General features: G+C 43.8%; 2 protein-coding genes across 2 annotated transcripts; one reads left to right on the plus strand and one right to left on the minus strand.

Annotated features, from left to right (window-relative positions):
- Positions 1-3,345: 3,345 nt before the first annotated feature.
- LOC133892132 (uncharacterized) lies at positions 3,346-8,691 on the minus strand. The gene is made up of 3 exons (XM_062332863.1): positions 8,581-8,691; positions 3,740-4,049; positions 3,346-3,425 (listed from the first exon to the last, which is right to left on the minus strand). Exons 1-3 carry the CDS (start codon positions 8,689-8,691, stop codon positions 3,346-3,348), a joined length of 501 nt encoding a protein of 166 aa, XP_062188847.1.
- Positions 8,692-8,990: 299 nt separating this feature from the next.
- Positions 8,991-23,043, plus strand: LOC133892346 (E3 ubiquitin protein ligase RIN2-like). The gene is made up of 12 exons (XM_062333054.1): positions 8,991-9,478; positions 12,160-12,237; positions 13,250-13,336; positions 13,406-13,527; positions 16,015-16,111; positions 16,607-16,712; positions 17,245-17,402; positions 17,497-17,634; positions 17,720-17,787; positions 21,559-21,768; positions 22,151-22,511; positions 22,609-23,043. Exons 1-12 carry the CDS (start codon positions 9,266-9,268, stop codon positions 22,666-22,668), a joined length of 1,698 nt encoding a protein of 565 aa, XP_062189038.1. The 5' UTR covers positions 8,991-9,265; the 3' UTR covers positions 22,669-23,043.
- The last annotated feature ends 4,157 nt before the right edge of the window (positions 23,044-27,200 follow it).

The raw sequence follows: 27,200 nt of genomic DNA on the forward strand, positions 1-27,200 counted from the left end.
TATTTCTGAATTCAGCACATTGTGGAGATTGCTCAGCATTCAGCAGCTTGGAATAGATTCTAGATTACTTTCTGTCCCTTGTGCAGAAAGGTTTTAAAGTTTTGTTAATTAGTTCTGAGAAGGCATGATGCCGGCTATGTGCTGAATTCTGATTTTCAGTAAAGATATACTTGCTGTTCTAGTCAGGAATTTGTGAAATTGTATATCAAGGTTGTCATCTAGGTGTGATCTCATATTCTAGCTTAATTAGTGATATGATTTAGAGGTCATCTTGGGAGCAGATCTTTATTGATCTGGAGCCAGCTGATATGAACAATCTGAGAGCCATATGAATATGTCATCTAGTTCAATTCAGATTTTATTTATGGTTTACCTTCTCAGTGCTTATGGTATGAAAGACATGTATTTTATATTCTTGTCTTTGTTATATTTGATCTACTGTTTTTATTATCTTCTTAGAGGAATATGTATATATATGCTATTTATATCGCACATATTTCAACAAAGACAACACACTACAACTTATAGTAGAACTACAAGCTGCCTATACAGAAATTGCACAGCGAGATCGGGATCCCCCTCTCCTCATGACTTTGGTGTGAACGCCAGAGCTATCAAAGGCGAGGGGGACCATCGTAGATCACCAGCGAAAACATGAGTGAGAAGTCACCTTCTCTTTACTGTAGCAAAAGGGGAAAGCAAAAACACAAAAATGGCATATTTGCCTCTACAAGTTATGGCTTTTTGCAAAATCAAATGGTGGGATCAACATCCGGAATCACATCGGGGCTCAAATGTGAGCACCAGCTAATTAATAAATAAAATAAACCTGATTAGCAAAATAAATTGCATGTATTAATTATACAAAGAAATTTAGTTGATGGCCCACATGTGGTAACCATGTCTTTCTTACGTTAGAATTTCACTTAATACCAACTAATAGAAATGGAGATAGTAGTTCAAATATTATTGTTTGCTTTAGGGCCCACATGTAAGACATATATTTGAGTTCTCATTGTGCAACACATTGCTACTTTAGCATTTTCCTATCACCCATACCCATCTAGTTAAGTCTCCCAGCCTGCACAACACCTTTTAGCTCCCTTTTTCTATATCCACTAATAGGGAGAGACTTCCATATGGGACCTATCTGCTGTTCAGACCTATCCAAATCAAAGAAAAATACTAACACCTACATAGGACAATGTAACGAAAATAACTGTATTAGATTATGATTATGATTTTAGTGATTAATAACAATATAGTCATTGAGGCTAATATGTTTGTCAAGAATATATATTAGTAAGTCTCATGGATGCAATACATAAACAAGCCACCGCAGCCGGGATAAAATTGGACTAAGTTAGAGAAGCCTTAGGAAGATTTGCCTCACCGGATGGTCCAGTGCTCTGTGTGTTGAACTTGCCGGAGCATATTTGACAAAGGGAGAGAGGTCTGAAGACCTCATCGGAAGGTCCGATGATCAGTAAGTGTGCTCACTGGAGCAATTCTTCTCGAGAAGGGTGTCATGCTGAAGAATGAAGGCTAATCCGGTGCGAAGTATGGCAACACCAGAGTGTTTTTGTCCAGAAGGCTGAATGAAACAACCCATTGGATAATCCGGTGATCAGAGGAAGATACACACCGGAACGTTTCCACCATAGAAGGTTGCAATCGTGGAAGATTGAAGATCAACACGCCGGAAGGTCCGGTGATGAAGCAAGGCTACACCGAAAAATACACCGGACAGCGAACAATGCAAAGAGGCATAACGAAGTTCAAGACATCGGATAGTCTGGTGATGAAGTGATGTGCACTAAATGCTAACACCGGAGCAATTTACACAGAGAGGATGCAGTTGGCTCAGAATAACTCACCGGATAGTCCAGTGATGGAGACGAAATATACACCGAAGTGTTTGGTGTTCACAGAGGCTTGAGTGGGGTTCCAACGGCTAGTTTGCGAGAGTATACTCACCGGGTGATCCGGTGTTAGTATATTGTTTTTATTGAATCATCCGGTGTTAACAATTTTTATGAGCCATTGAGTTAACAGCTAGTACGCATGTTTGAGGTTATAAATACTCCTCCACTCAGTCATTCGAAGGAGGGCATGCTGTTGGATTCTAGAAGAAGCTCATACGCACTTAAGAAGACATCTAAGCTACCAAAGTACTTAATGTGATTATTTAAGGCGATTAAGCACAAGATTAGTGAGTGATTAGTGCTTATAGGCATAGAGAGAGTGTTGCTAGGTGATTGCTGGCTAGAGAGTGGATCAAGGAGTGATCCAACCTTGTACCAAGTGGTACGCCAATATTTTGGAGTCTTGGTGACTCGTCGGCAAGCTTGTTGACACTCTGACTTGGTGTGGAGAGGCAATGAGAAGCATGTATGGGGACATGGAGACCATTGGCTTGCTGGCTCAAGTTCCGAAGTGATCATGGCGGCAAGGAATCCCAAGAGAGACTAGTGGTGAGATCTTGCCAAAGTAATATCTAACTAGAGAGGAATAACAAAATAGACAATAGTAACATATGACAGATTTCCTAATCTATAGAAAAAATTGCAAAAGAAAGGGGCTGTCAATTCTAAAAAGGCAATCTATGGACTAGATATCTAGCTTGTGATGGATTTGTCCGTTTTAAGAAGCCAAATACTCAATACAGCAAAAAGTAAGGTCTTGTTTGTTCAGCTAGAGATTGTGGAAAACAGCTTTTAGATTGTTCCAATCTGAAGTTATTTGACAACCTGGGTTATAATGTGAGTGGATTGCTACATTTGGATGTCAATAGTGTGTAATGCCCTCAACTATTTTGGGTGGACTGTTTATTTTTTTGACATGTTTAACATTCGATTGGACTTGTGGTTCATTTTGAAATAATAAAATTCATAAATAAAAAAATGAAAAGATATATTATTCATGCAAACTTGAATATTTGTGCATGAATACGAAAATGCATAAATAAAATTTAAGAAATACATAGTAGCAAACTTGAGTACATGTGAGTAGAAAATTAGGAACTGTTGGTGCAATTTATTGCTATACCTTGAATCCCTCCTCTTCATCTACATTCCTCTTTGCTTCCACATGACTCTCCAAGATTTCCGAGTGATGTCTACATGATCCGACAAAATGACATGTGCGTATGCTTCTAATGATCATGGTGATGATGATGATTTGATGTGATGTGATTTCCTGGCAACTTGATAGATTGCTTGCTCTTGTATTCATTGATGATCAATCCAATCCGTTGTCGCGATTCCTGTAACTTCAGCAGATGAACCAGCAGAATGAGGTCCTTTCTTCATCTTCCTGTGATTACATTAATGATGCTGCCATTGCTTAGCGGCAGAGCTTCACGGTGCACGCTACCGCCTGTGCCCAGTACTTGAGCCTCACCTTAACCTCATCCGGGCTGTCCCCTACAACAACATGTTGAATAACACATGAGCTTGAAGCCATCGAAGAGCAGAGTAGGCTGAACAAATCATCAAATTGTTCAATTATTGTTTTAGAAAATTTCTGGACTGGTTTCTAGAGTAGGCTGAACAAATCATCAAATTGTTCAATTATTGTTTTAGAAAATTTTTGGACTGATTTCTACAAGATTGGCATGAATCAAGAAATGAGTTTTTGCTAAGGTTCATAGGATCTTCAAATATTTGCTTTTTTGTCCACATCGGAAATCAAGAACAGCTAATCATCAACAAGCACAGGTTGAACAGTTGGTGCTTACTAGGGCTGGAGATCTTCCCATTGGTGGCAATGGGCTGTGACGGCGAGGCCGGCACCGCCAAAGTCTCCTCAGTCTTGCTTAGCTGCTGGTGCTCGTCCAGGAACCGCTGGCTCATAGAGTAGCATAGCTTGAGTGTGGGGAGCGTGCTACAGAGCTCGGGGATCTCGTGGTAGCTGAAGCCGAACCCTAGATCCATGTACCCCTTGAGCTCCTCCAGGTCATCGTTTGTTAGGCTCCTCGCTCTACCCATCCCGCCACCCTCTTCGGTGGTGGATGCGGTGCCGTCAGGGGAGCCCTCCTTGCCAGCGACCTGTGGGGAACCGTCCAAACAGTATTATAATTAATCACTAAGTCGATCACTGACACGATCATGACTTCAACGATTAAACAGAATACCGCTCCGGTAATCCCGCACGTGTTTTGTGCCCAAGGATCGAAACACATGCCTTCCAATATGTACATCACAACATAGCTTAACAAAGAGCGAGTAATAAATATTTATATTACAAGTATTAAGCATGCAACTGATTTCAATAATTTATAACAAAAGTGAGCTAGGAGGAGACAAAACCCCTCAACCCCTAACCCCAAAAGAACTACGCAGCGGAAAGTTAAACTTATGAACAATAAAAGAGAACGGCGCCACATGCCCTTAGACACCGTCTCAACACGTCACCTTTAGAGTATGATGCACTACTCTTGCCCGCCACCAAGATCGATAGGCACAAAGTAGCTAAAAACAGCCTCTTCCCCAGCAACAGGAGTACCTAAAAGCGCAGGCATGAGTACGAAGGTACTCGCAAAACTTAAACCATATAGAGCACATATACATAGCTCGACTCCAAGAATTATGCATTGATCATTAGCAAGGATGAGCCACATGTTAGATAAAACATGCACTAATCATCCTAGACATATGTGTGAGCGACTGAAACTTAACCAAAATATATGAAAATTACCCTGCAACTAACAATTGAACAAATGTAACTGTAACCAACATGTGTATCAATAAGTAACCAAAACCAATATCACCATCTCCCACATACCAAACCACAAACCATACTCGAAACTCTACGACCGATACAGATAGATAGAAGTATGCTCATGACCGAGAGCGCAGCAGTTCAAATTGTTTATACACATTGCAGGGGGATACTCCTGGACCCACACGACACGAGGACCATTCAACTTGTGCCACAGGCCAAAGTGCACACAAGGGGGTACTCGTGAAAACCTTTTCCAACCAACCCCAACCTTTTGGATCATGCATCGCTCAGCGCGGCGATACTAGAACTACTCCAAGAGCAAACTAGTACCTCTACAAGCCCGCCCGCTCACACCGTCGATGTCCACGCCCAAACAACCACAGCTGCGAAGGTATTCCGCTTGCCTTACCATTAAATCGGTATGTGGTGAGTAAGGTAAGTGCTAAAGCCAACAACACCGATGATCGGTGCTTAACCAGCACAAAGCGGTCTACGATGTCCAGTTTCCTCTACCGACCTACCCAGGGGAACTCTACATCCGGGCAAGACAAAACACCTCCTAGCACCGCCCACACCTCGTCTCATACTTACCACTCATACAACCATCTCAAACTCAACAAGTATATGTAATCATAAGAAGGTCCTATGCTCGCGAACAACGGTATGTGCCACCCTTCGACTTGTACCGAATGACCTAAGTATGGCTAAACATATAAGTCAAACTCATACCTAGAGATTGACAACATCTCAAGGCTACAAGGAATGTAAATACCCAAGTATTCAAAGTAGAAGAATGCAATTGACATAGGTTCTACCCATTGGTACCCGACACTGACTCACTAAACATGCATACATATATAAGCATATTCCATCAATTTTAGACTTATCCAATTACACAAGAGGGATCAATATGCTTAGTTGCTTACCTGGATGCACTGGCTCAAATAGGTGGGGCGCGCCGAGATCGCCCTGGGCCTTCGAGATCAACGGATCGGCCCTCTTTAAAAAGGATCAATGCGTGCAATGCAATGAGTATGAATGAAGTGTAAAAAGGCATGCCACAAAGCTTAACAACATGCTAGAAGTATAAGATATGCGAATCAATGCAATACTAAACAATCTAAATGAAATCCGAAAAATAACAGTCATACGGAGTATCCGGATTGATTCGGAGTATCCGGGTTCGGACCATCCGGGTGAACTTCTGGTAGAGGCGCTTGGTTGCTGCTTTTTATTTGATAGGCCCGGAGTATTCGGGTGAATCCGGAATATCCGGGTTCGGAGTATCCAGACCATCCTCCAGTGAAGACTCTCGGTTAGCCACTACTCTAACTTAACCCAGAACCTCCGGGTTGGTCCGGACTATCCGGGATGTGCCGGACACTCCGAGTGAGGCTTCGAACGAAGCTCTCGGCTACTCGACAATGTAACTACCCGGAGTCTCCGGGTTTGACCGGATTATCCGAGTGATATAGACTTGGGTTCTTCACGACTTTTCCCTCGGGTGATTTGACTCACTTTACAAATCTTTACTACACAAACGTGCATATGCCCCATCTAAAAGATTCTAAACCAATCTCGCACCCTAAACACTAACCAATTTTGAACACAATTCAACAGACTATTTCTGCTGAACCCGGAGTCTCCGGGTGAGTCCGAAATATCCGGGTCAACCTAGAAAAGCTGTTCTCGAGTGGATTTTTGGTTGATTCAAGTTGTAATCCTTTTCAAGCCTAAAGGGAACATGTTAGGGATAGTTCAAGGATCCTGGACTTACTCATCAACTAGCAACACGACTCTAGAGCTCATTTTTGACCAAAACTCTATTTTTACTTCAAAAAGCTCAAGAGCGCTAAGAACTTCAAGAACTACTTGATTCTTCCACGAAAACGAAAATGGATTTGATAGATAAGTAGCTCATGAGCTAGAGAATGCAATGGTACCACATGCATACCTTGAATCCTCCACTTGAGCTCGGATTTTGGGAGAAAAGAGAGAGTGAGCTTGAGTGAGAGAGTGAGAGAGGGAGCTGTTGTTGCTGCAGCTTGGGTGGGGACGTGGGGAGTGAGAGGAGGAGAGAGAGAGGGCAGGTGGGGTGCTGCCCACTTGAGAGAGGGAGTGGGTGAGGTGTGGGGCCCATGTATTAGAGAAAAGAGTCAATTTTGACTGCGAATTCAAGTCTTTTCTCTCCCAAATTTTCTTCTCTCATCCAATTGACCTTTAACGAAGTGTATTAGCGTTCTGAATTACCATTACGCAAAATTAAGCATAATGCTTAAGAAGCATGATTTTGCTTAAATGCGTGATTAAGAATTTGGGACGTGACACGACCGCGACAGGGCGCGACACTGGTGTCACGTCGCCTCCCGCTGTAGCCCATGCCATAGATCCTCCATTGTTGGAGTTAGAGTTCCACATCATCGCGTTGGCGGCAGTGGCGGCTAGGGTTTGGGAGAGAGGAGCAGCGAAGGGAGAAGAGCCATCGACTGGTCGGGTTACGCAGGGAGGGGGGCGACCAGTGGGGTGGAAGGGGGAAGTAATTTTCTTGAAACTATGATGGGCATAATGGCTATTTCACAGTTTACAATCTGCTGCAACCTAGTGGGAGATGGATTAGTGGATTATGACAATTTAGAATCCAGATTACTACAATCTATGGTAAGAAGTTGCCTGTTTGTTTGTGTTAGAGATTGTAAAGTCACAATCCACAATCTCTAGCCAAACAAGCAGGGCCTAAGAAGCTCACGGGGGTATGCTTTGGTGGCTTTGGTAGGTAGAAATTAAGGGACCTCATATCCTTCAACTGCCTGAAATTGGGCTTCTCTTCAGGCGACTGATCTAAGTCGGACGACTCAAAGATCATCTTCAACCTCCAGTAGCCGCTGATCTTCTCTCTTTTTCTCTAGTGTAGCTACGCTCGCCCCCACCCGTCAGCCTCCTTCTGTCTCCAACGGCATGCCCACTACACGTCTCTCTCGCGCTAATGCGGCATCGCTACACCCTCGCCTCGACACTACCTATTTGGCTATCTAATGCCACTCGTGACCGGTGGTGTCCCCACCATCTCATCGTCCCACCCCTACGCCTGCCACCACCGTCGGCCCATCCTGTCACCCTAGGCCTTCCTTCTAAGCTTGGGGATCATAGAAAACCCTATAATCAAAGCCCAACACCTCTAACCTCACCGGTAGCTGCTTCATTTGTCATCAACAACTCATAGATTTCAGTTAAATCTAGGAGGCATGAGAAATTAAACCCTTTTGAGAAAATTTTATGTATTTCTAAATTCAAATTTGAAATGGGTAACATGTGACATCATTTTTCAATTCTAAACAATCTTAGATAATCCAGTGCCCAAGGTACAGTTGACTTATACCAAACAATTGTCCACTAGTCTAAGGCCCTGTTTGTTTCAGATTATAAAAGCTGAATTGTGATCAAAATCCAAAAGCTGAAACAAACGGCTGGATTGTAAAAGCTGGATTCTGATCACAATCCAAAAGCTGAAACAAACAGCTGGTTGAAAAAGCTGAATTGTTACAATCCAACATACAGATTGTAACAATACAGCAATCTGCCTTCCACCAGATTCTAACAATCTACAATCCAGCTTTTTACAATCCAGATTTTACAATCCAGCTTCTTACAATCCACAATCTATAAGCTGCTTTTCACAATCTACAGCTGAAACAAAGAGGATCTAAACAAGTTGGATGAAACTTAGAGGAGCTATTGACAAATTGAATGTTAGGCAATGATGCGGTCGGTCATGGACTATTCAAATGCCCCTTCCTTATCCATTAGCCAGAAAAAGAGCCCTGACAAAGGGGACCGAAATAAAAAAAAAATCCTGACAGAGCGGAGGCGCGCAACACCGCCCGTGTCGGCGCGCGGCGACCCTGGCCGGGCCACGACTCGCGACCGCGCCTGCCCCACCTCCCCCGTGGACCGAACGTAACCCACCATTTCCGGTACCCACTGATGAACCGGGCCCGCCTGGCGTCAACTACCTCCACGGCCCCGCACCCGCGCGCAGGCGTAGCACGAGGCCGCCGTACCGATAACTCCTTCCAGAAGCAGCCGCTTTACGCAAACCACCTCTATCTACTTAATTATTACAGTACACCGTAGTGCTGTACCTACTTCAGAACATAACCAAGCCCCTGACCGTAATTAATTATAATTTGGAGGAACAAACAGTGTAAATTTCCCAGATTAAACCCCGTCAAATAAATACTGCTACCTTAATCTATTCTACACTACAATTAATCTGATCCAAAATATCCCCCCTGCTGCCGCAATTATTCTGCCCCCCTCCTCCTCCCCGTCGCGTTCTCGTCACGGCGCCGCCCTCGCCGTCGCGTTATCGCCTCCGCCCCTCCCCTCTCCTACCCCACGCGAATAAAGCCGGAGGCGCGCGGCCCAAGCAAAGGCCCCGGTACTTCCCTCTGACGCGCCAAAACGTGACGCCCGCCTCGGTCGGGGCTAGGGTTCGGCTCGGCTCGGTCCCCGCGCCGGCCCCGACGCCGATGCGCCGCGCATGGCGGCGGTGAACTACCTCTACGTCGCGGCCGCCTCCGCGGCGGCCAGCGTGGCCGCGCTGCAGTGGTGGGCGGCGTCGCTCCTCGACGATGAGGCCCGGGTGGGCGGGGGCGGCGACTGGATCGCGGCCGTGCTGCGGTCGCGGGTGACCGTCGCGCTGCTGGCGAATCTGGCGGCGCAGGTGTTCCTCGTCCTCGTTCTCGCGCTCAAGGTGATTGCCTCGGTTTCTCTTCTCCTTCCCCCTGTGGGAGCCTACCTGCGTGCTATTGATGCTGCTGCGGGTTCGAATGGAGGGTTGTACTGATGGAGCTCATGGAGGTGGGGAATTAACTTTTTTACCACCCTACCGAGTGGTCCACTCCCAAATGCCACCTTATCGGGTGTTCACTCTCAAATGCCACCCGGTCCCACTATTCACGCGAGCCGTCCCGCACGCTGCCATTGAGCTCGCCGGGCTCCGAGCCGTCCGCGAGCCCCACCGGCTGCTCGGCCGAGAAGCCGCCGCTGAGCTCCCTTCTCTTCGCTGCCACGCCCATGCGCCCGTCGCCGCTCATCGCCGTCTCGTGCGCTGCCGCCCGTGCTTAGCCGCTCGTGCACCCTGCCGCCGTCTGTGCAGTGCCCTCTACTATTCGCACGCGCCGCTCAGCCAGCCGGTGCTGTCGCTCGCCACGTCGCTCGTCCATGCGCAACTCTGGCGCAGCAGGCTCGCGCAGCCCTGCTTGACCCGAGAAGCCCCACGCGCCGTCCATCTCCTCTAGCGTCGCCGCCCATCTCCAACACCGCCGCCCTTTTGTGGCCGCCGCACCTCCCCAAAGCGAATCCGGCGGATTCCTCTCGGCTACACCACCTCCAGGACTTCGTGATGCTCCCCGAAGCATCTATTTGGGCTGCGCACGGACGAGGAGAGCCGTCACCGTAGCGCTGCTTGCGCCATCGCCGCTTGTCGTCGTCGGGCCGTTAGGACGTGCTGCCGCCTGATTCCTTCCTCTGGCACCATCTACGTGGTGCCAGGAGCCCGCCCGTGCCGCCGGTTTGAGCTGCGACTGGCCGAGAAGAGCTGCCTACCAGCGCCTGCCGACGCCGCGTCACCCGTCGTCGCCGGTCGTCTCAACGCGTCGTCGTCCGAATCATCGCCTCAGTGAGCTCTACGGAGGCCCAAGAAAGCCAGCTCCATAGCTCCCTTCGCTTGCGCCGTCTCACAGAGCTCGCACCGTGAGCCCTCTCCTGCTGCCACTCAAGTTGGGCGTCGTCCTGATTCCGGTCATCGCTGGTCGGCGCACCGCCTCAAGTGGGAGCATCTTGGTCCTCCTCCAACGCCTTAAGGCCGGGCCTCACCGCCGGTGCTGCCGCCGCCGCCGCCGGCCCCCGGCCCCCGGTCACACCCCCGGATAGAAATGTTGATGTAAATGTTAAGCTTAAGGCAGTACTTTGATATCAAATGGTGTGCCGTAGTGGACTGGATTGTCAGGAAGGATGTATAGCAGTAATAGCATGAATCTTACCTGCCATTCTGTTATGTACTCTCAGAGGATGCTTTTGTACTTCTACCTCTGTGGCCACATTATGTTGCTCAGTGGTTCTTAGAGAGTAAGAACAAAGTTAATACTCGTGTTCCCCTCAGATTCATTTGCCGGGTCTTTTGAGTTTTCATGTAAGAATTTCTATGAAAGACCTCTAAATATCAGCTTTGGTAGGTGTCTTGCTTAAAGACACATTATTGTAGGGCTTATAATTCACCTGTTGGAAGATTTTTTCGTAATCGCTATGGAGTGATCCTATTAAACTTTGTAACTTTATGTCATGGGTTAGGCCCATATGAGCCTGTTCGGCCGGCCCAGTAGAGAGGCGGCACCAGCCAGGGCTAGGGCTGCCGCTGACCTCCACCGTGTGTGGTTCGCGGGCACCCTAGGGCTGGCAGCCACTGTGTCAAGATCAAGTCATCATCAAGTCATTTTCAGATTAGGAAATAAGTATCTTTTAAATAGGAATAATTTATCTATAGATAAGGAATAGTTTGGATTTAAATTAGGAAAGAGATAGTAGTTTGCTTGGTATTCAAAGTTGAGTCCTCTCTATATAATGGGAGGTATTGTATCCTTTGGAATTAAGAAAGAAAAGAGACATTGCATAATGAACGGTACCACACTCCACCACCTCCAGCCGCACGCCGCCATCTCCTCGCCTCCTTACAGCGTCCACCACGGGACGCAGGAAGGACCCCAAGCCATGCCTTACAACCTCCTTCGACTATGATCTCCGCTACCCTCCTCCTACAAATTAGTGCCCACTACACTTTAGCACTGGCTCGCTCAATTATTTACAATTTGCATTCTACAATATGAAAATGCCTCCAAGAGGGATGATTTTGATTTCTATTCTAGTTCAATAAAAGCATTTTCTATGTTGGTAAGCTCTTCTGCCATGTATGCTGTATGGTGTACGACGTAAACTGCTTTTTTTTTTAATTCTCATTTCATAAAGAAGGTTAACTTCTGGCCCACCATACTAGATAAGCCGAGTAGAGTCTTATAGTGATTACCAAACAAACAGTGGTATGCTACATATTGCTATATTAGGAGTTAGGACAAAACCACTAATCCGGCCTTTCAGGAAAGCGGGAGTAAAGTAAAAACAAAAAAATGGAGCATCAGTTGTTTGATGCAGCATAACCTATCTCCTCTTTAGGCCTTTCGTGATTTAAGTTTATTTCATATTAAGCAGACTTTGACGTAAAACTGAGCATTTGGACATCTTTCTTTTAGTTATTTCAGTAATGCAAAAAACCTCTGTACATATTTCATGTGGATGCTGCAACTTAGCTATATATCAAACATATTTCTGTGTTCTCATTGTTGACAATGCACCAGTGTTAATTTTTTTTATTCTGCGCAGACTCTATTTTTTGTTCAGCTAACTTCTTTAGAGACCAGGAAAGTGTTGGAGCACATCATTAACTATGTAATTTACAAGGTAGTTTCTGTCTCCCTAAATTTTATTCTCTTTTGGATTTGTAAGAAAATTTCTTGCAATGGTTTAGTTGAATGTTTTTACCGCTTCCAGTAATCTTCCTGCTAACCAACCTGTTCTACTTAACCTTGTAGTCTTCTGCACAGAAGTTTAACATTACATTTATATACTATGCCGAAATCACTTCCTACAACCATTTCAGTATGTTTAAAATGATGTCACTTTCATCTAATGCCCTAGTGAGATTCAAGCAGCAGGATAATGAACTTTTACTTTTGTGACGAAATAAAATTCAGCAGCACATTTGTGCGTTCCTAATAGTGTGTGTATCGGTAGTATAACAAAACCTTGTCTGATTTACAATTTATTCAAAATAACTTACTTGTCAAGAGTCAAGACTCTTGATGATGTTATCATCACTGTGCATTTTTTAAGTTTTTGTTTAGATCATATTGCCATTTGAAATACCAGTTATAATTTGATTACTATTTTTCCTTTCAATTTTTTTAATTTTTTCCTTTTAAAAAAATTGATTACTATTTTGTACTTCTAATATTGGAAGGTCCATGTTTATAATGTGGTCAGTTGACACCTTGCATTAATTATGTTCATAGTTCATGCTATGAACCAAGACGTTGTAACAAAAGAGTAAAAACCGAGCTTTTATGATGACTAAATGGGTTTGGTTGCTGATTAATCAGAAAATGTTCAACTGATTGTTCTAGACTGCTAAAGGCCCTCCTAATGTTCTACATGTGATGTACCCATCTCCTATAATTAATGAGGGTGATCGATCTTAAGTCTTAACAACTGTTCTTAAATTCTTTATACCCCACAACTCCTAATCTAAAGCTACAGTGACCCTTCGGATACCTTTTGTTAGCTTTGTTGTCATCCTTTTTTAATAAATAAATTAGAAATGTATTTATTCATTTATTTATGTGCTTGTGGTTTGCAATTGGACTAAATTACAAGGACGTCTTTTGTGATGTGATGAATCTACGTTGTGTTACAGGGAACTTTTCTCCCACTGGTTGTGCCTCCTAGTTCTCAACAAATGATCCTTTGGTCAACTTGGTTGCTCTTTCTTTGTTCACTGAAGGTATTGTGTGCAACTTCTGCTTGTTTAAATTCTACCCAGCACATTAACTGAAATGTATGTCACATCCAGATGTTTCAATCATTGGTCAGAGAACGTCTTGAGCAGCTCAATATTTCTCCTTCAGCAACTCCATCAAAATATTTTCGTGTGTACTCTGCATTGCTGCTGGTTTTATCAGCTGATCTGCTATGGTAATAGTCCCGGTTTTTTCTGCATTTAGCCACTTATTTTACAGAAGTGTTGCCCATCAATCTTTTATTTGCTTTGCTTATCATTGTTTCAATGGACAGCGAGTGCAGTACAATATATTTTTCATACATGCATAGCCTGTCAGAACTAGCAAATAGCAATTTACAGTTTAGTTCTTTGGTTTTGTTTATATCTTACTTCCTATGTTAGATTGGAATTTGTGAATATCGATGTTACTGCAAAGAGCTGGGTCCCAAATCCTGGGGTAACCTGCTGGTTACCATCTAGAACTGGAAAGAGGAAACCCTATGGGTACTGGGGATTCATAATGATGACAGTTTCGACTATTTTAGAGGCTTTTTTAATTGAGTTTAAGAACTAATGTTGTTTGAAGGTTGAGCTAAACAGAAAAGGTGTAGAAAACACAAGGAGAATATATAAGGAAAAAAGGCACCTTAGTGGTGTGGAAACTGGCCTGCTAGTGAGTTCTGGGATTTGTCCAGTGTTCAGGAATAGAACCGTTGTTGGTAGTATTATATGTATCATGTAGAACTCAGTTGAACAAAAAAAACAGCAATCAAATAAGCAACCTGTGTCCTGTATAACTTGCATATAGTACGTCGCACAGCATGTGATATGCACAAGGTAATCCGTATTGGTTGCATGCGAAGCAATTCATGATTAATTTTTTCAATTAAAGATATATCTGTTTAAGCAGTACACACCCTTTAATATTTCATAACTAGCATAATCATGCATTAATGCAAAATCCTTTTTATTTCTTGTATAATAGGGATGTGATTGGGTACCCAATGGGTAGTTCTGGATCAGTTGTTATGATCCTAAGATCATTAGGCGGATAAACACTGCCGAGAGGATAGCCGGGGGATATCGGCTGCTAGTGAAGGGATTAGACTATTGGAGAGACTTAGATTAATTCTTCTTTACTTGATTACAAGGGATAACAGTTGTGTGTCTTATATAGGCCTAACTCCAACAACTTGATTAACAAACTCTAGATAGGATAATAACCTAATAAATTGAGAATTAATCTATCCGAACAAACTCTAGATAAGATAATAACCTAATAAATTGAGAATTAATCTATCCGAAGCTCCTTGCGGCTGCTGCTCCTTATGTGACTTACAGTGGCTCACACCCATAACTTCTCCCTCTTTGCAAGACAGCACGTCCTCGAGCTGTGGTGGACCCTTCATGCTATGTGATGTTGAAGAGGTAGCCAATGGTTTGAGAAACCAACATGGGACAGCAGCAATGTCCTTGCCACATCGTGCATTGGTGGAGGTAGGAGCATGACGTCGTTGTGATCTTTTGCACGTTCGCCGCGCTCCGCACTGCTGCAGACATGGCTTTGGCCGGCAGCGAGGCAGACATTGTCAAGGCTGCGGAAGGCTCGGCGGCACCATGGCTGCCTGCAACATGGTAGCGGATTCCGACAGTACTGTTGTCGCCGTTGCAAGCTTTGGCTGTAGTGCGGCAAACGTCAGCAACACCGTGGCAGGCACTGACAACGCCATGTCTACCATGGTGGACTCCGATAGCGCAGTGGCAGACTGCTGTGACACTGCCACTAGCAGTGGCGATTGCAACGGCCCCAATATGCGATCTAGCTAGGCATCTATCTCCTTCAATATCTTTAATATTTCTTCCTTAGTGATGGCCGCCACTGCACGCTTTGCAGTCTCCTTTTCTGAGATGATCATCTTCAACTTGTGGCACATGTCTTTGAGTTTCGGATCCAACCATGACTTAGGCTCTGTGATCCTGGCAGTAGAAATCAGCGTTGATGTTGGCCGCGTCACGGTTGGCTTCGGTGGCGTCGCCCATGGGGATGGCGACGGCGAAACCAGCGGTGGCGCAGATTGATTGGCAACAGAAAGCCATGGGAAGGGATCCTTGGCAAATCTGATACTAGATGTTATGATCCTAGGATCATTAGGGGGGTAAACACCGCCGAGAGGATAGCCGGGTGTTAGCTGCTAGGGAGGGGATTAGACCATCGGGGAGACTTACATTAATTCTTCTTTGCTTGATTACAGGGGATAGCAACCGTGTGTCTTATGTAGGCTTAACTCTAACAACTTGAATAACAAACTCTAGATAAGATAATAGCCTAACAAATTGAGAATTAATCTATCCTAACCTCCTTGCAGTTGCTGCCCCTTAAGTGACTTCCCATGGCTCACGCCCATAACATCACTGCTTTAGTTCATTTACTTTCCCACTTTAAGTAGGTGGAAGTGCATCTTTAGTTCAAATGAGTGAGTTTTGGGTCGACCCAATGACCCAGAAAGTAATGCAGTTACTTGATAGACAATTTTTCATGTTGAGATTACCATATTTGATATTTCCTATTGCTATACATTTGGTATATTTACAAGCTTTTATAGGCCAATTTATTCAAGAATGATATTTTTTCTATTCAATGGACTCAGTACTTACTTTATTTATCTAACTTCTCTCTCCAGGATGAGGTTCTGTGTAGGGTTCTGCAGCTCCTGTAATTCCAAATTATTTTGCCTCCTGTTCTTTGAGCCACTTAGTATTGCCTTTGAGACGCTGCAGGTAATTCAACCAGGGTTGTCAGAATTATCACTCCTTGAGTTCTTTTCTTTGATCATTTAGCCTGGAAGCTTGATTTTTGTTAATATTAGGTGGGTCCCTGTGTGCATCTACGGATCTCAAATAAATAATTGTAATAATCTTAAACTCTTTCGCTGACCTATAGACATTCACAAATAATTATCTTTAAATCTAGAAATTACTGTAAAGCTTCCAACCGGTCACCAAACCATAAAGACTAGTATTATAAGCCTCATGATTATAACCGTGTGCAGATAATCACATCCTCCACAGAGGATCCTCCATAACTCATGCATGCACATCAAGGCACAAAATCCTCCAAGGTGGAGGCGGTAGATTGTACCATGACCACCAAATCAATATTTTTTAAGTAGCAGAGATAAACTGTGAACTAAAAACTACATTGTATGCTTATCTGCATGTGATTGGTATTTCTCAATCTTATCATGCCTTATCTCACATAGTTTTTTTGGGCAGTCTATCATGGTGCATGGGTTTCAGTTGTTTGACATTTGGCAGCGACATCTAATGGACAGCGGTGCAGACTTTCTTGATTTCCAAAAATCTTATAAGCAAGCAGCAGGTGATAAGCGACTATTTCCTCATCTCTGATTAGCTGATGACTCAGTTACTACAGTTAGTTGACAAATGTGGTGCAAGCACAATTCTTTGGTTGATTTGTTGCTGAATGTAGTAACCTAGAGACGAATTCTACCTCTAGAGAAAGGTGATGTCGTAGAATGCATTTAGTCAATCTGTTTATACTTCAACCAACATCTTTTGGAAATTTAGATTGCCTTTGAAAATACTGAGTACATTTGTCTAAAAGATAGTTTCATACGATTTAATTTATTAGATTTTACAAATATATGGCAAACACGTTACTTGAGTGACTGGAGTGAGTAAAAAAACAGTGGTTTCATTCGCACATCTGATACTTGTTTTGTTTTTTTAATCCCCTCTCCACACCCTTGGCGACTCACCACTTCTTGCTCCAAAGGACTTACCATTTCCAAAGGAACTGTGTTGCACTTCTTTTTGAAACATCGAGCCCATGCCCTTGTTGAAGTCTTTCTATTTCATCTCCAGGACCTAATCATACTTCGGAACTGCAGGATCTTTTTCTGAATGGAGAGGAAAGCTTATCAGGAATTTCAGTTTTGCCATTGATTTGATAAGTTTGTTGATGTCACTTGGTCATTACTCAATGATCTTTTGGCTCCGTGGTATGGTGTTTCATCTGGTTGATGCAGTTCTCTTATTGAACTTGCGTGTAAGTGAGACCTGCACTTGTTGATTATGTTTTGAGCTTTACATGAAAAACATTTAGTTGATGTACTGATTTTATTCTTTTAAAACAATTACAGGCTCTTATAGTTTCATTTTTGAAGCGCATTAAGACTTACATCAAGTTACGGAAGGCACTTAGTTCACTTGATGGAGCACTTCCAGATGCTACATATGATGAAATTTGCGCTTATGATGATGAGTGTGCCATCTGCAGGGTAAATAATTTCCTAGATATTAAGAATCACAGTGGTTCGTGATTGCTTTTGTATCTGAATTTTTAGTTGCTCCTACAACTTGTAGGGACCAATGGCTCGAGCTAAAAAGTTGTCCTGCAACCATCTATTTCATCTAGCTTGCTTGCGATCTTGGTATGTCCTGACTTTCTTTTACTGTAGCGCAATTCACTTGATAGCCTGCCGTACAGTTCGTAGCTCATATTCTTACAAACGAAACCTTTCGATTCAGTATTCTATGTTATCTCGAAATGTTGCTCCTACTGCTTGCATGTGGAAGTACCACCATAGCTGTGAATACATATGTTCATATTAATTGGTGAGCTGATGTTATGATGTCCAAATTAGCTTAGACTAGTGCCCTAATTCGGCTGTGGATTTAAGCTTGCTATAATGGTATCTGTGTGTGAAGAAGGAAAACCTTCCAGGGTGTGTTTGGTTGCATACTCCAACTTTCCCTTTTGAAAATCGGTCATGTCTAGTGTATTCGGTTTTAGCTTGGTTTGCTACCAAAGTTTTGGCTTACCCATGAATTTCTTTGTCATCCCTTTCAATTCCTGCGAAAATATTGACACAACTAGGGGCATGAATTGTATTGCCAAAACATTGGTGACCCAATTCTAGCCAATATTTGTCGGGGTAGGACGTTGCATAATTTGAATGAGCACTAATATTTCTGAGCTGGGCATATTTGAGAATAAGTTGGATGATCTTTATCAAAGTGAGTTTGGAATTTGTACGTATAATAACAGGGGGAAAAATGTAGTAGCTTTAGCTATGACTATGAGAAAGAGCAATGTTGGAGGATTAGCCTGTAAAGAACAGAACATTGGCTTAAGAGTTCTATATGTCGTAGCATCAAATGTACTCCCTCCGATTGCAAATGTAGGTCGTTTTAGATTTGTGCACAAGGATTAAGAAAGTAGATCAAATGACCTTGTTGCCCTTTATTTATTTTGCATTGGAAAAGATAACTCATTCATATGTGAGAGTAGTAGCATTTATTAAACAAGGACAAGAAGGGAAAAAAGAGAGAAAAGTGCATAGAAGTTCGAGAATGACTTATATTTAGAGAATAGTTGAGGAGGCTAAAACGACCTACCTTTGCAATCAGAGGGAGTATGTGTTATCTACCATAAATTGCATCTTCCTTTTGATTTTCTCTTAATTACATTGATATGTGTATGTGGTATCAATGGGGAGAATGAGAGCTCTACCATTGAGCTGGATGACTCTTTTGATGATACCAACAAACGATTTGTACGAAGGATTCAGGAACTGAGGTCAAGAAAGCTTTAGAAAGGATGAAAGGAGGCAAGACAATAGGCCCTAATAGTATCCCCAGGATATCTGGATAGATGGATGGATCTATCTTTCTGTTCAGATATCTTTTGCAATCAGCCCCGAGATTTTCCTATCCCTAAAAAAGAAAAAGGCCAAAAATTAGGATACATTCTGGGAAAATGGAACTTCCATCTTTTAGGTATTTACGTAACTCATCCAGAAATTTCTTTACCAGTCCAATTTCTAACAAATCAAGATATCAGTTGATGTGTGCCGATCCTATCTATGTGCGAATGCGCTCCCTGTTAGGTTTAGGGACCTAGGTTATAGTATCCCTATCAAAGAGCTGATGAAGGGGGGACCAAGGGGTCTTCTTAAGAAGAGTTGCTTTGATGAAAAGAGTGTAGCCATGATGGCAAGTCAAGGTGGGGCCTTGTGTGAGGTGTGGAGTTGTCTTGGAGACAATGATAGTATGGCTAACTAAGTTCTTCAACCTCATTTTTCGGTCAAACAAGATGCCTGAAAAAAAAAAGTATATTAGTACCAATCTTCAAGAATAAGGGAGATATTCAAAGCTGTACTAATTACCGTGTAATTAAGTTGATGAGCCATACAATGAACTATGTGAGAGTTATTGAGCATCACCTAAGAAGAATGACGGGTATTACCAAAAACCAATTTGTTTTCATGCCTTGGAGATCGGCTATGGAAGTGATTTTCTTGACAAGGCAACTTATGGAGAGATACAGAGAACAAAAGGACTTGCACGTAGTATTCATCAACTTGGAGAAGATTTCCGACAAAATAACGATGAATGTCATGTGGTGGGTCTTGGAGAAACACAAAGTTTCAACAAAGTACATTACCGTCATCAAGGATATGCACAATAATGTTGTGACAAGTGTTCAGACTAGTCACCAGAAATCCAAGTTGAGAAACTAGATCACGGGACGCGGGTCGACACCTATCCAAAGTGTGGTACGAATGAGGTATACTTCTTCGGGACGACAATTCGCAACACGGTATGTGACCCCAAGGATCCTCGGCCACGTTGGATTCAGCTCCTACACCGACGTCTACTGAGGGCACTTCTGCTCCGACGGTGCCGCAATTGTGCTCAAGGAGGTCCACGATGCCGTCAGCGCCTGTTGCGAGGCTGATGCCCTCCTCGCCGTCTCTTCCACCACATTGTCGCGCTCCTCGACCACTTCCCCAGTGGCGACTACGATGACGACGTCCTCGTCCTCAAGGGGCTCCCGCTCTACCTTGTCGCCATCGGCAATGGTGCGGTGACCCATCCAAATTCAGGACGTTGACCCTGTTTGACCTTGACCCTCGAATTAGGTCGACGTCCTAGGTTCGCGGGTCGCGGCATCGACCCTGACCCTCAAATTGGGTCAATGTCCTGGTGTCCTAGGTTGCGGCATCAACCTCGACCCCTGTGACTATGGTTCAGACAAGTGATGGTAACATTGATGACTTTTCGATTAAAATAGGACTACACCAAGGGTTAGCTTTGAACCCTTATTTATTTGATTTGGTGATGGATGAGGTCACAAGGGACATACAAGGAGATATCCCTTGCTGATGATGTAGTGCTAGTTGATGAGAGTATGATAGTAGGGGTTAATAGGAAATTGGAGTTGTGGAGACAGACTTTAGAATCGAAATGTTTTAGATTTAGTACGACCAAAACTGAGTACATGAGGGGCGATTTCAGTGCTATTAGGCATGGGGGTAAGATGTTAGTCTTGGTGGAGTGGTGGTTCTCAATAAGGATACCTTTTGATACTTGGTATTGACGTTACGGAGGGATAGTGATATTGATGAAGATGTTAGCCTTGGTGGAGTGGTGGTTCTCAATAAGGATACATTTTGATATTTGGGATTGACGTTACAGGGGGATGGTGATATTGATGAAGATGTTAGCTATAGAATCAAAACTGGATAGATGAAATGGGCCTGAGCTTCTAGTATCCTCTTTGACAAGAGGGTGCCACAAAACCTAAAGGTAACATCTATAGGACAGTGATTTGACCCGTTATGTTGTATGGTGTAGAATGTTGGTCAACTAAAAGGTGACATGTCTAACAGTTAAGTGTAGTAGAGATGCATATGTTGCGATGGATTTGTGGTCATACAAGAAATGATCAGATTTGAAATGATGATATACGTGATAGGGGAGGAGTAGCACCAATTGTAGAAAGCTTGTCCAACATTGGTTGAGATGGTTTGGACATATCTAATGGAGGTCTCCAGAGTCACTTGTGCATAGAGGGGTACTAAGGCGTGTTGATAATGTAAAGAGAGACAAGGGTCGACTAAACCTTACATGGGATAAGTTTGTAAAGAAACTTGAAGGAATGGAATATCTCCAAAGAACTATCTATGGATAAAAGCACATGGAAGGTAGCAATCCACGTACCAGAACCATAACTTATGTATCGGTTTTCTTGTATCGTTATTACTTTTACTATGTTTTACTATTACTAGTACCTTTATTATTATTGTTATTTTCTCATCATCTTTTTAATTGGATCTTGTAGGTTTCATCTTAGCCTACTCCAACTTGCTTAGTGACTAAAAGGCTTTGTTGTTGTTGTTGTACGTTGATATGTGTAGGTTGGATCAAGGACTAATGGAAGGTTACTCTTGTCCAACTTGTCGAAGACCACTCTTTCTGTCATCTGAAGTACATACGAGGGCTACGACCACCGAGGTAGCAAATGTTCAGCGAATTGCGGAACAGCTTAATATGGGGTTGAATCAGCAGAGGGTTCCTGGTAATGAACATCCCATTGGACAGCAGAACCCTTCAGATGCTGTTTGGAGGTATGCATCGATGAACTTGGATCGTTCTATCATCTTATTTTGTATGTTAACTGTATTCACCTTGATAATGATGTGAACAGCCGTTAGTTACCTTAGCAGTTACTTTACCAGGGCATACTGCAATCTGCAACTTACCATAGTTTTAAAAAGGGAAATTCGTCGGTGACCAGGGTTCTGGTGTCCCCATTAGCGAAAATACAATCGATGAGATCTCTAGTTAACATGTTCACTCAAATGTCTTGGAAAATATGGTTGATTTTGCATCATTGATAGAAGAAGTACTGTCTTTTGATCATACTATGATAACCTACTTAGTTGAGGGTTATGAGTTATGACAGGTGTCAACCTTTGATTCCTTAATTGTTCCTTCCGGGTGATGCAGAGGTGCTGGTCTTGATGCTAGCTGGGTTCCACCATGGTCAAACCCTGGGATGGACGATCCCAGTTCCTCTACTGCAGTGAGATCAGTAGGTCTTACTGGAGTTCAGATGATGATGAGGCAGTTGGCTTCTGTGACCGACAATTATGGGCATGCTGATGCCACCTGGAACCTATGGCCTGAGCCAGTGGCTGGGTCCTCGCTTGTTCCATCATCTTCTGCGATGTCTGATAGTGCATCTGGTGCTGGATTGCGGCTCCGAGGCACTGCAGGAGCTAGAAATGGAAGTATTTCGGAGGTACTCACCATGGTAGATAGAGTACGGGAAGTTTTACCTCACATCCCTGACGAGCTAATTATAGAGGTACATACATGTCTGTTTAGCACAACTCTGGTTGTTATTCTTGTGATTTTGACATGTACTGATGCTTTTCCTTGTTCATTCTCATTTCTCACTGTAGGATTTGATGAGGACGAACAATATAAATGCTACTGTGAATAATCTCCTGCTGATGCAATAGTAGATAAGTTGGCGATACAACATATAACTATGATGTTTACTGGCAAAGCTTATATGAAAGGGCTGTATAGTTAAACACGAGCCTGGGTGTCAAAACACTCTTGGTTCCTGTAATAAGCGCTTTTTTGTTTATTTTGTTCCCACTGGTTTGTATAGCAACCATAGTTGTATAATATTATGCTCAGTATGCTGTAGGTTAGTGTATGTAGAAGTATGTAGAAAGATATCATCCAAATAAAATTGCTTTGAGATAGCATGTACCGTTGGGTTACATTTCTAGCTTACTCCAACTCGCTTGGGACAAAAGGCTATGTTGTTGTTGTTGAGACAGCATGTACCTGTCTCTTATTGATGAGAAAGTACTGATAATCCTGTATACAGGCCTCGTGTCCGGGCAGTAGCTGTTTTGTCCCGCATTTTCTTGGGCAAGAAGTGTAAATGCAGCTATTTGATGAACATTTGGCAGAAGAGAATTTTGGATTGCCAACCTTTATTTCTTCATTCTGCCACTGAAAAATTGGCATTTCTGTACATCGGTGCTATGATCGCCTTATGTTCCGTTGGTATATGAAGTACAGAGTCTAGCTTAATGCCTGCATTGAGCATTAATTAGATTGCTGTATCAAGAGGCGGGGTGGGTATACTGTTTTTTTTTTTTTTGCTATATCTGGATGCATATTTGTTTACCGTTGGTCGTATCTCCCAGATTTGAAATGGGAAATCATACAATTCAAACATTTTCAAGTGTCAGGTGATGCTCGTCCCAGCATCATGATTCAAGATACCAAAACAGGACGACGAATAATTGTTTCGCATGAACTTTTTTGTTAGACTTAATGCCTTCTTGATAGCTCATGATGACTGTTGACAAATGTTGTGAAATGGAGTAGTCAGCATACAGAAAGGCGCTGGAGGAGGGGGTTCTAAACTGCGCCGTACCCCATACCTAGTAAAGACATAGTTTTGATCTCTCTCTGGTTTTTTTTTTTTCATTTCCTCTGCCTTTTGTACCATTTGGTGCCCTTGGACAATTCGGTGGTTTGTGGTATCTGCAGTGTTGTTGTGTTGTCGTTCTTTATTGTTGCAGTGTTTATGAGGTGCGTCCCCTATTTCGGGTTGGTGATTATATCCTCTTGTCTATATTAAGGAAATGGCGTAGAGTTTCCACCCTTGTTTAAAGTATTATACAAAATTGTTCACAAGAGGAGCAACGTTAGTATATCTCATTGCTTCAAAAGTTTGAGATGCTTTCCAAGCTGAGGCAATGGCGTGTATGGCAGGTATCAAAGATGCAATTGAAAGCGGTGTGGTTCATGTGGTGACGGAAAGGATTCAACAATGCTTAAATTAGCAATTGAGAGTGATTCTCTCAAAGTGGTATGGAGCCGTTGCCTCTCTCTGGCGACCATGGGGTGACTCCTCTGCCCCCTCCACCTTTGGCCCCAAATTCACACCTCCCTCAGACTAGATCCACCTCTAATCCAGTCGTTTCGTGCTTTCCCCCTCTAATCCACCAATTTCCACAAGAGCTCCTGACTTCCCATGGCAATTTGGTGCCCTTTCCTTCAAGTCCAAACAGCTCGATCTCTGGCACGTTGGATCTGCTTGCTACAGGTCATGGAGCCCCCTTGGTCGGCTTTTCTGCTCCCAGTGTGTTGTGCGGCTCTGTCGCCTCACCCTTAGGTCATCCAGCTATCTCGCAACAGTCCTCCTCTCTGGAAAGACCCTCCATCAATGTTTTCTCGGCGGGGAACTCTTCCCTAAGGTGACAGGATGGAGTTACTGCTGCCAAGAAGCTGGATCTACCTCAAGATCTTCCTCTCCTTCAATTCGCCATCACTACAGGGTGCCCTCAGTTTTCCAGTGCCAACAACAAGAGATGCAGTGCAACGCCTTTCGCTCCCTGCATTCAAGCGTGTCGTCAAGTGCCAACAAACAAGAGATATAGTGCAGTGCCTTCTGCTCCCAGCATTCAAGCGGCATAGGCTTCCTCCAACCGAACCAACCTGGGGGTCAGTCTAACATCTCGGCTTGCTCCAATGCGAAATCCTCAGCTACTTTCACTCGTGGGGCTCGAGGCAATGTCAAATAAGCCATTGATGAGGGGTGGTGTTTGGTCCGATCGCAGCATTGGTGGAGAAAATCTAGGGCTCATTCATTGCCCTGTTCTCTGGTGGATTCCTCTATCTTTGCAAAAGATAGACTGCGGAGGAAGAAGGCCTTCTTAAGGAGAGCCCAAGGGAGGTGCCTCAATTGCCTCTCCCTGGACCACAAAGTTGCTTCTTACCGTGACCCTCCTCAGTGTTGAAATCCAAGTGGTCCGGTCACCGATCCTTTGAGTGCCGTAGCAAATCTTCAGCTAAAGCTCCTCCTCTCTCAGTCCGCTCCTCTCCACGCCCCCTCATGCACCTTTGCCCACAGCCAACCTGGCCAAATCTCAGCCTTGGTCATCTTACAAAGAAGCTATGTTAGGAAACTCCTCCTCCCAAGCCCCAGGTGACCATGCTGCTATGGCAGCCTTCCTTGGTGACCCGGCAGCCAGACCACTTGATGCTGAGATGTCTATCTCCGCGATGGGCGCAGTGAACTAAAGGATGGAGAAGCTCTGTGACCGCGTGGTAGTGTTTTGGCTGGCCGGGACCAGGCCAGTGTAAGGAACGGTGACGTCCTAGGGGGGGGGTAAATTAGGATACTTAGAAACTATTCGGCTCCAAAAACTTCACAAGATAAATGTATCTCAATTTCTATCTAAATGTGCTCTAGGTTTATCTAGTGTATCTACTCTACCACTTAAGAGGATTATAACCTACTCTAGCAAGGTAAATTACAAGTAAGTAAATGCGGAGACGTAAATAAGATAGAGAGACAAACTCGGCACAAGAGATTTTTATCCCGTGATATCGATAGCATGTATGCCACCTCTAGTCCACGTTGGAGCTCCATAAAGGATATGATCCTGGTCGCCAAGTCTCTTCCAGTCACGACTCTTGAGCTATCAAGTCACCAAGACAATGTCTCAAGCACGATGAGCCACCAAGCCACTAAGGCAAGGTCCCACCATTAGCCTCTCTTCCGGTCACTTGCCGTCGTAATCACTTTGGAGCTTAAGCCACCAAGGTAAAGATCTCCGCGTCCCCGTACATGTGTATTACCGCTGCTCCACACCAAGTCGGAGGGTCAACAAGCTTGAGCCACTAAAGCCAAGATACCGGTGAGTCACCAAGACTCCAATGCATCGACGTACCACTCGGTACAAGCTAGGATCACTCATTGATCTCTTTTTCAAGCTGCAACACCTAGCTACAACTCACTCTAGGCCTATAAGCATTAAACACTCTCTAATCATGTGCTTAATTGCCTTGGATGATCACTTTAAACACTTTGGTGACTTACATGTTTCTCAAGTATGTATGAACTTTATCTAGACTCCAGCAACATGTCACATATCAAATGATTGAGTGGAGGGGTATTTATAGCCTCAAACCCGCCAACTAGCCATTTTCCTAACGACCCAGAAAAGCTGTTAACACCGGATGATCCGGTGAGAACAGTAGTACTAACACTGGATCATCCGGTGAGTACGAACTCAGAAACTATCCATTGGAACTCCACTCAAAGCCTCTATGGACACCGGACATTCCGATGTGCCTTCAAATATATCACCAGACCTTCCGGTGAGTTATCTTGAGCTAGACCGTGCCACTTTTTCTCTGTGTAAAATGCTCCGGTGCATTGATCTTGAGAGCACCAGACCTTTCGGTTGGTTGTTCTTCATTCTTCAACACTTGAAGTCGCCTCTGCAAGAAACGCTCTGGTGCTATACTTCGGTGTGCACAAATCAAGCACCGGACCTTCCGGTGGGTTGATCTTCAGCCTTCTGCACTCACATTCTTCTTTGCAAGAAATGCTCTGGTGCCATACTCCAGTGTGCACAAACCAAACACCAGATCTTCCGGTGGGTTGATCTTCGGTCTTTTGCACTCACATTCTTCTCTGCAAGAAATGCTCCGGTGCTACCCAGTGCAGATCACCGGACTATACGATGAGGTCCTCAGCCTTCTCCCCCTTGTTAGAAATACTCCGGTGAGTTCAACACACAGAGCACCAGACTACTCGGTGAGGCTATCAGCCTCTGTGCACAATGCTTCGGTGAGTGCAAACTCTACTGCATCGGACTATCCGGTGAGGTCAATTATCCTAGGACTTCTCTAATTCAATCAAACTTTATCCCAGCTGTAGTAGCTTCTTGATGTATTGTATCCATGAGGCCTACTAATATATATTCTTGACAAACATGTTAGTCCCAATGACTATATTGTCATTAATCACCAAAATCACAATCATTGTCTAATAGGGCCATTTTTGCTACAGCCAGACTCGGATGAGTCCCATATCATCGACACACTTGCAGTGGAGTTTGGTGTTGTTGTTCACGAGTGCTAGGTGGTCAAGCACCACCTAGAGGACTTCCTCGTCATCTTCAACAACAGTCATAAGCATGATCAAGTTGTCTCTTCCCATGGTTTGCTATAC

This window comes from Phragmites australis, chromosome 15 (assembly GCF_958298935.1).
Source record: "Phragmites australis chromosome 15, lpPhrAust1.1, whole genome shotgun sequence".
NCBI lineage: Eukaryota > Viridiplantae > Streptophyta > Magnoliopsida > Poales > Poaceae > Phragmites > Phragmites australis.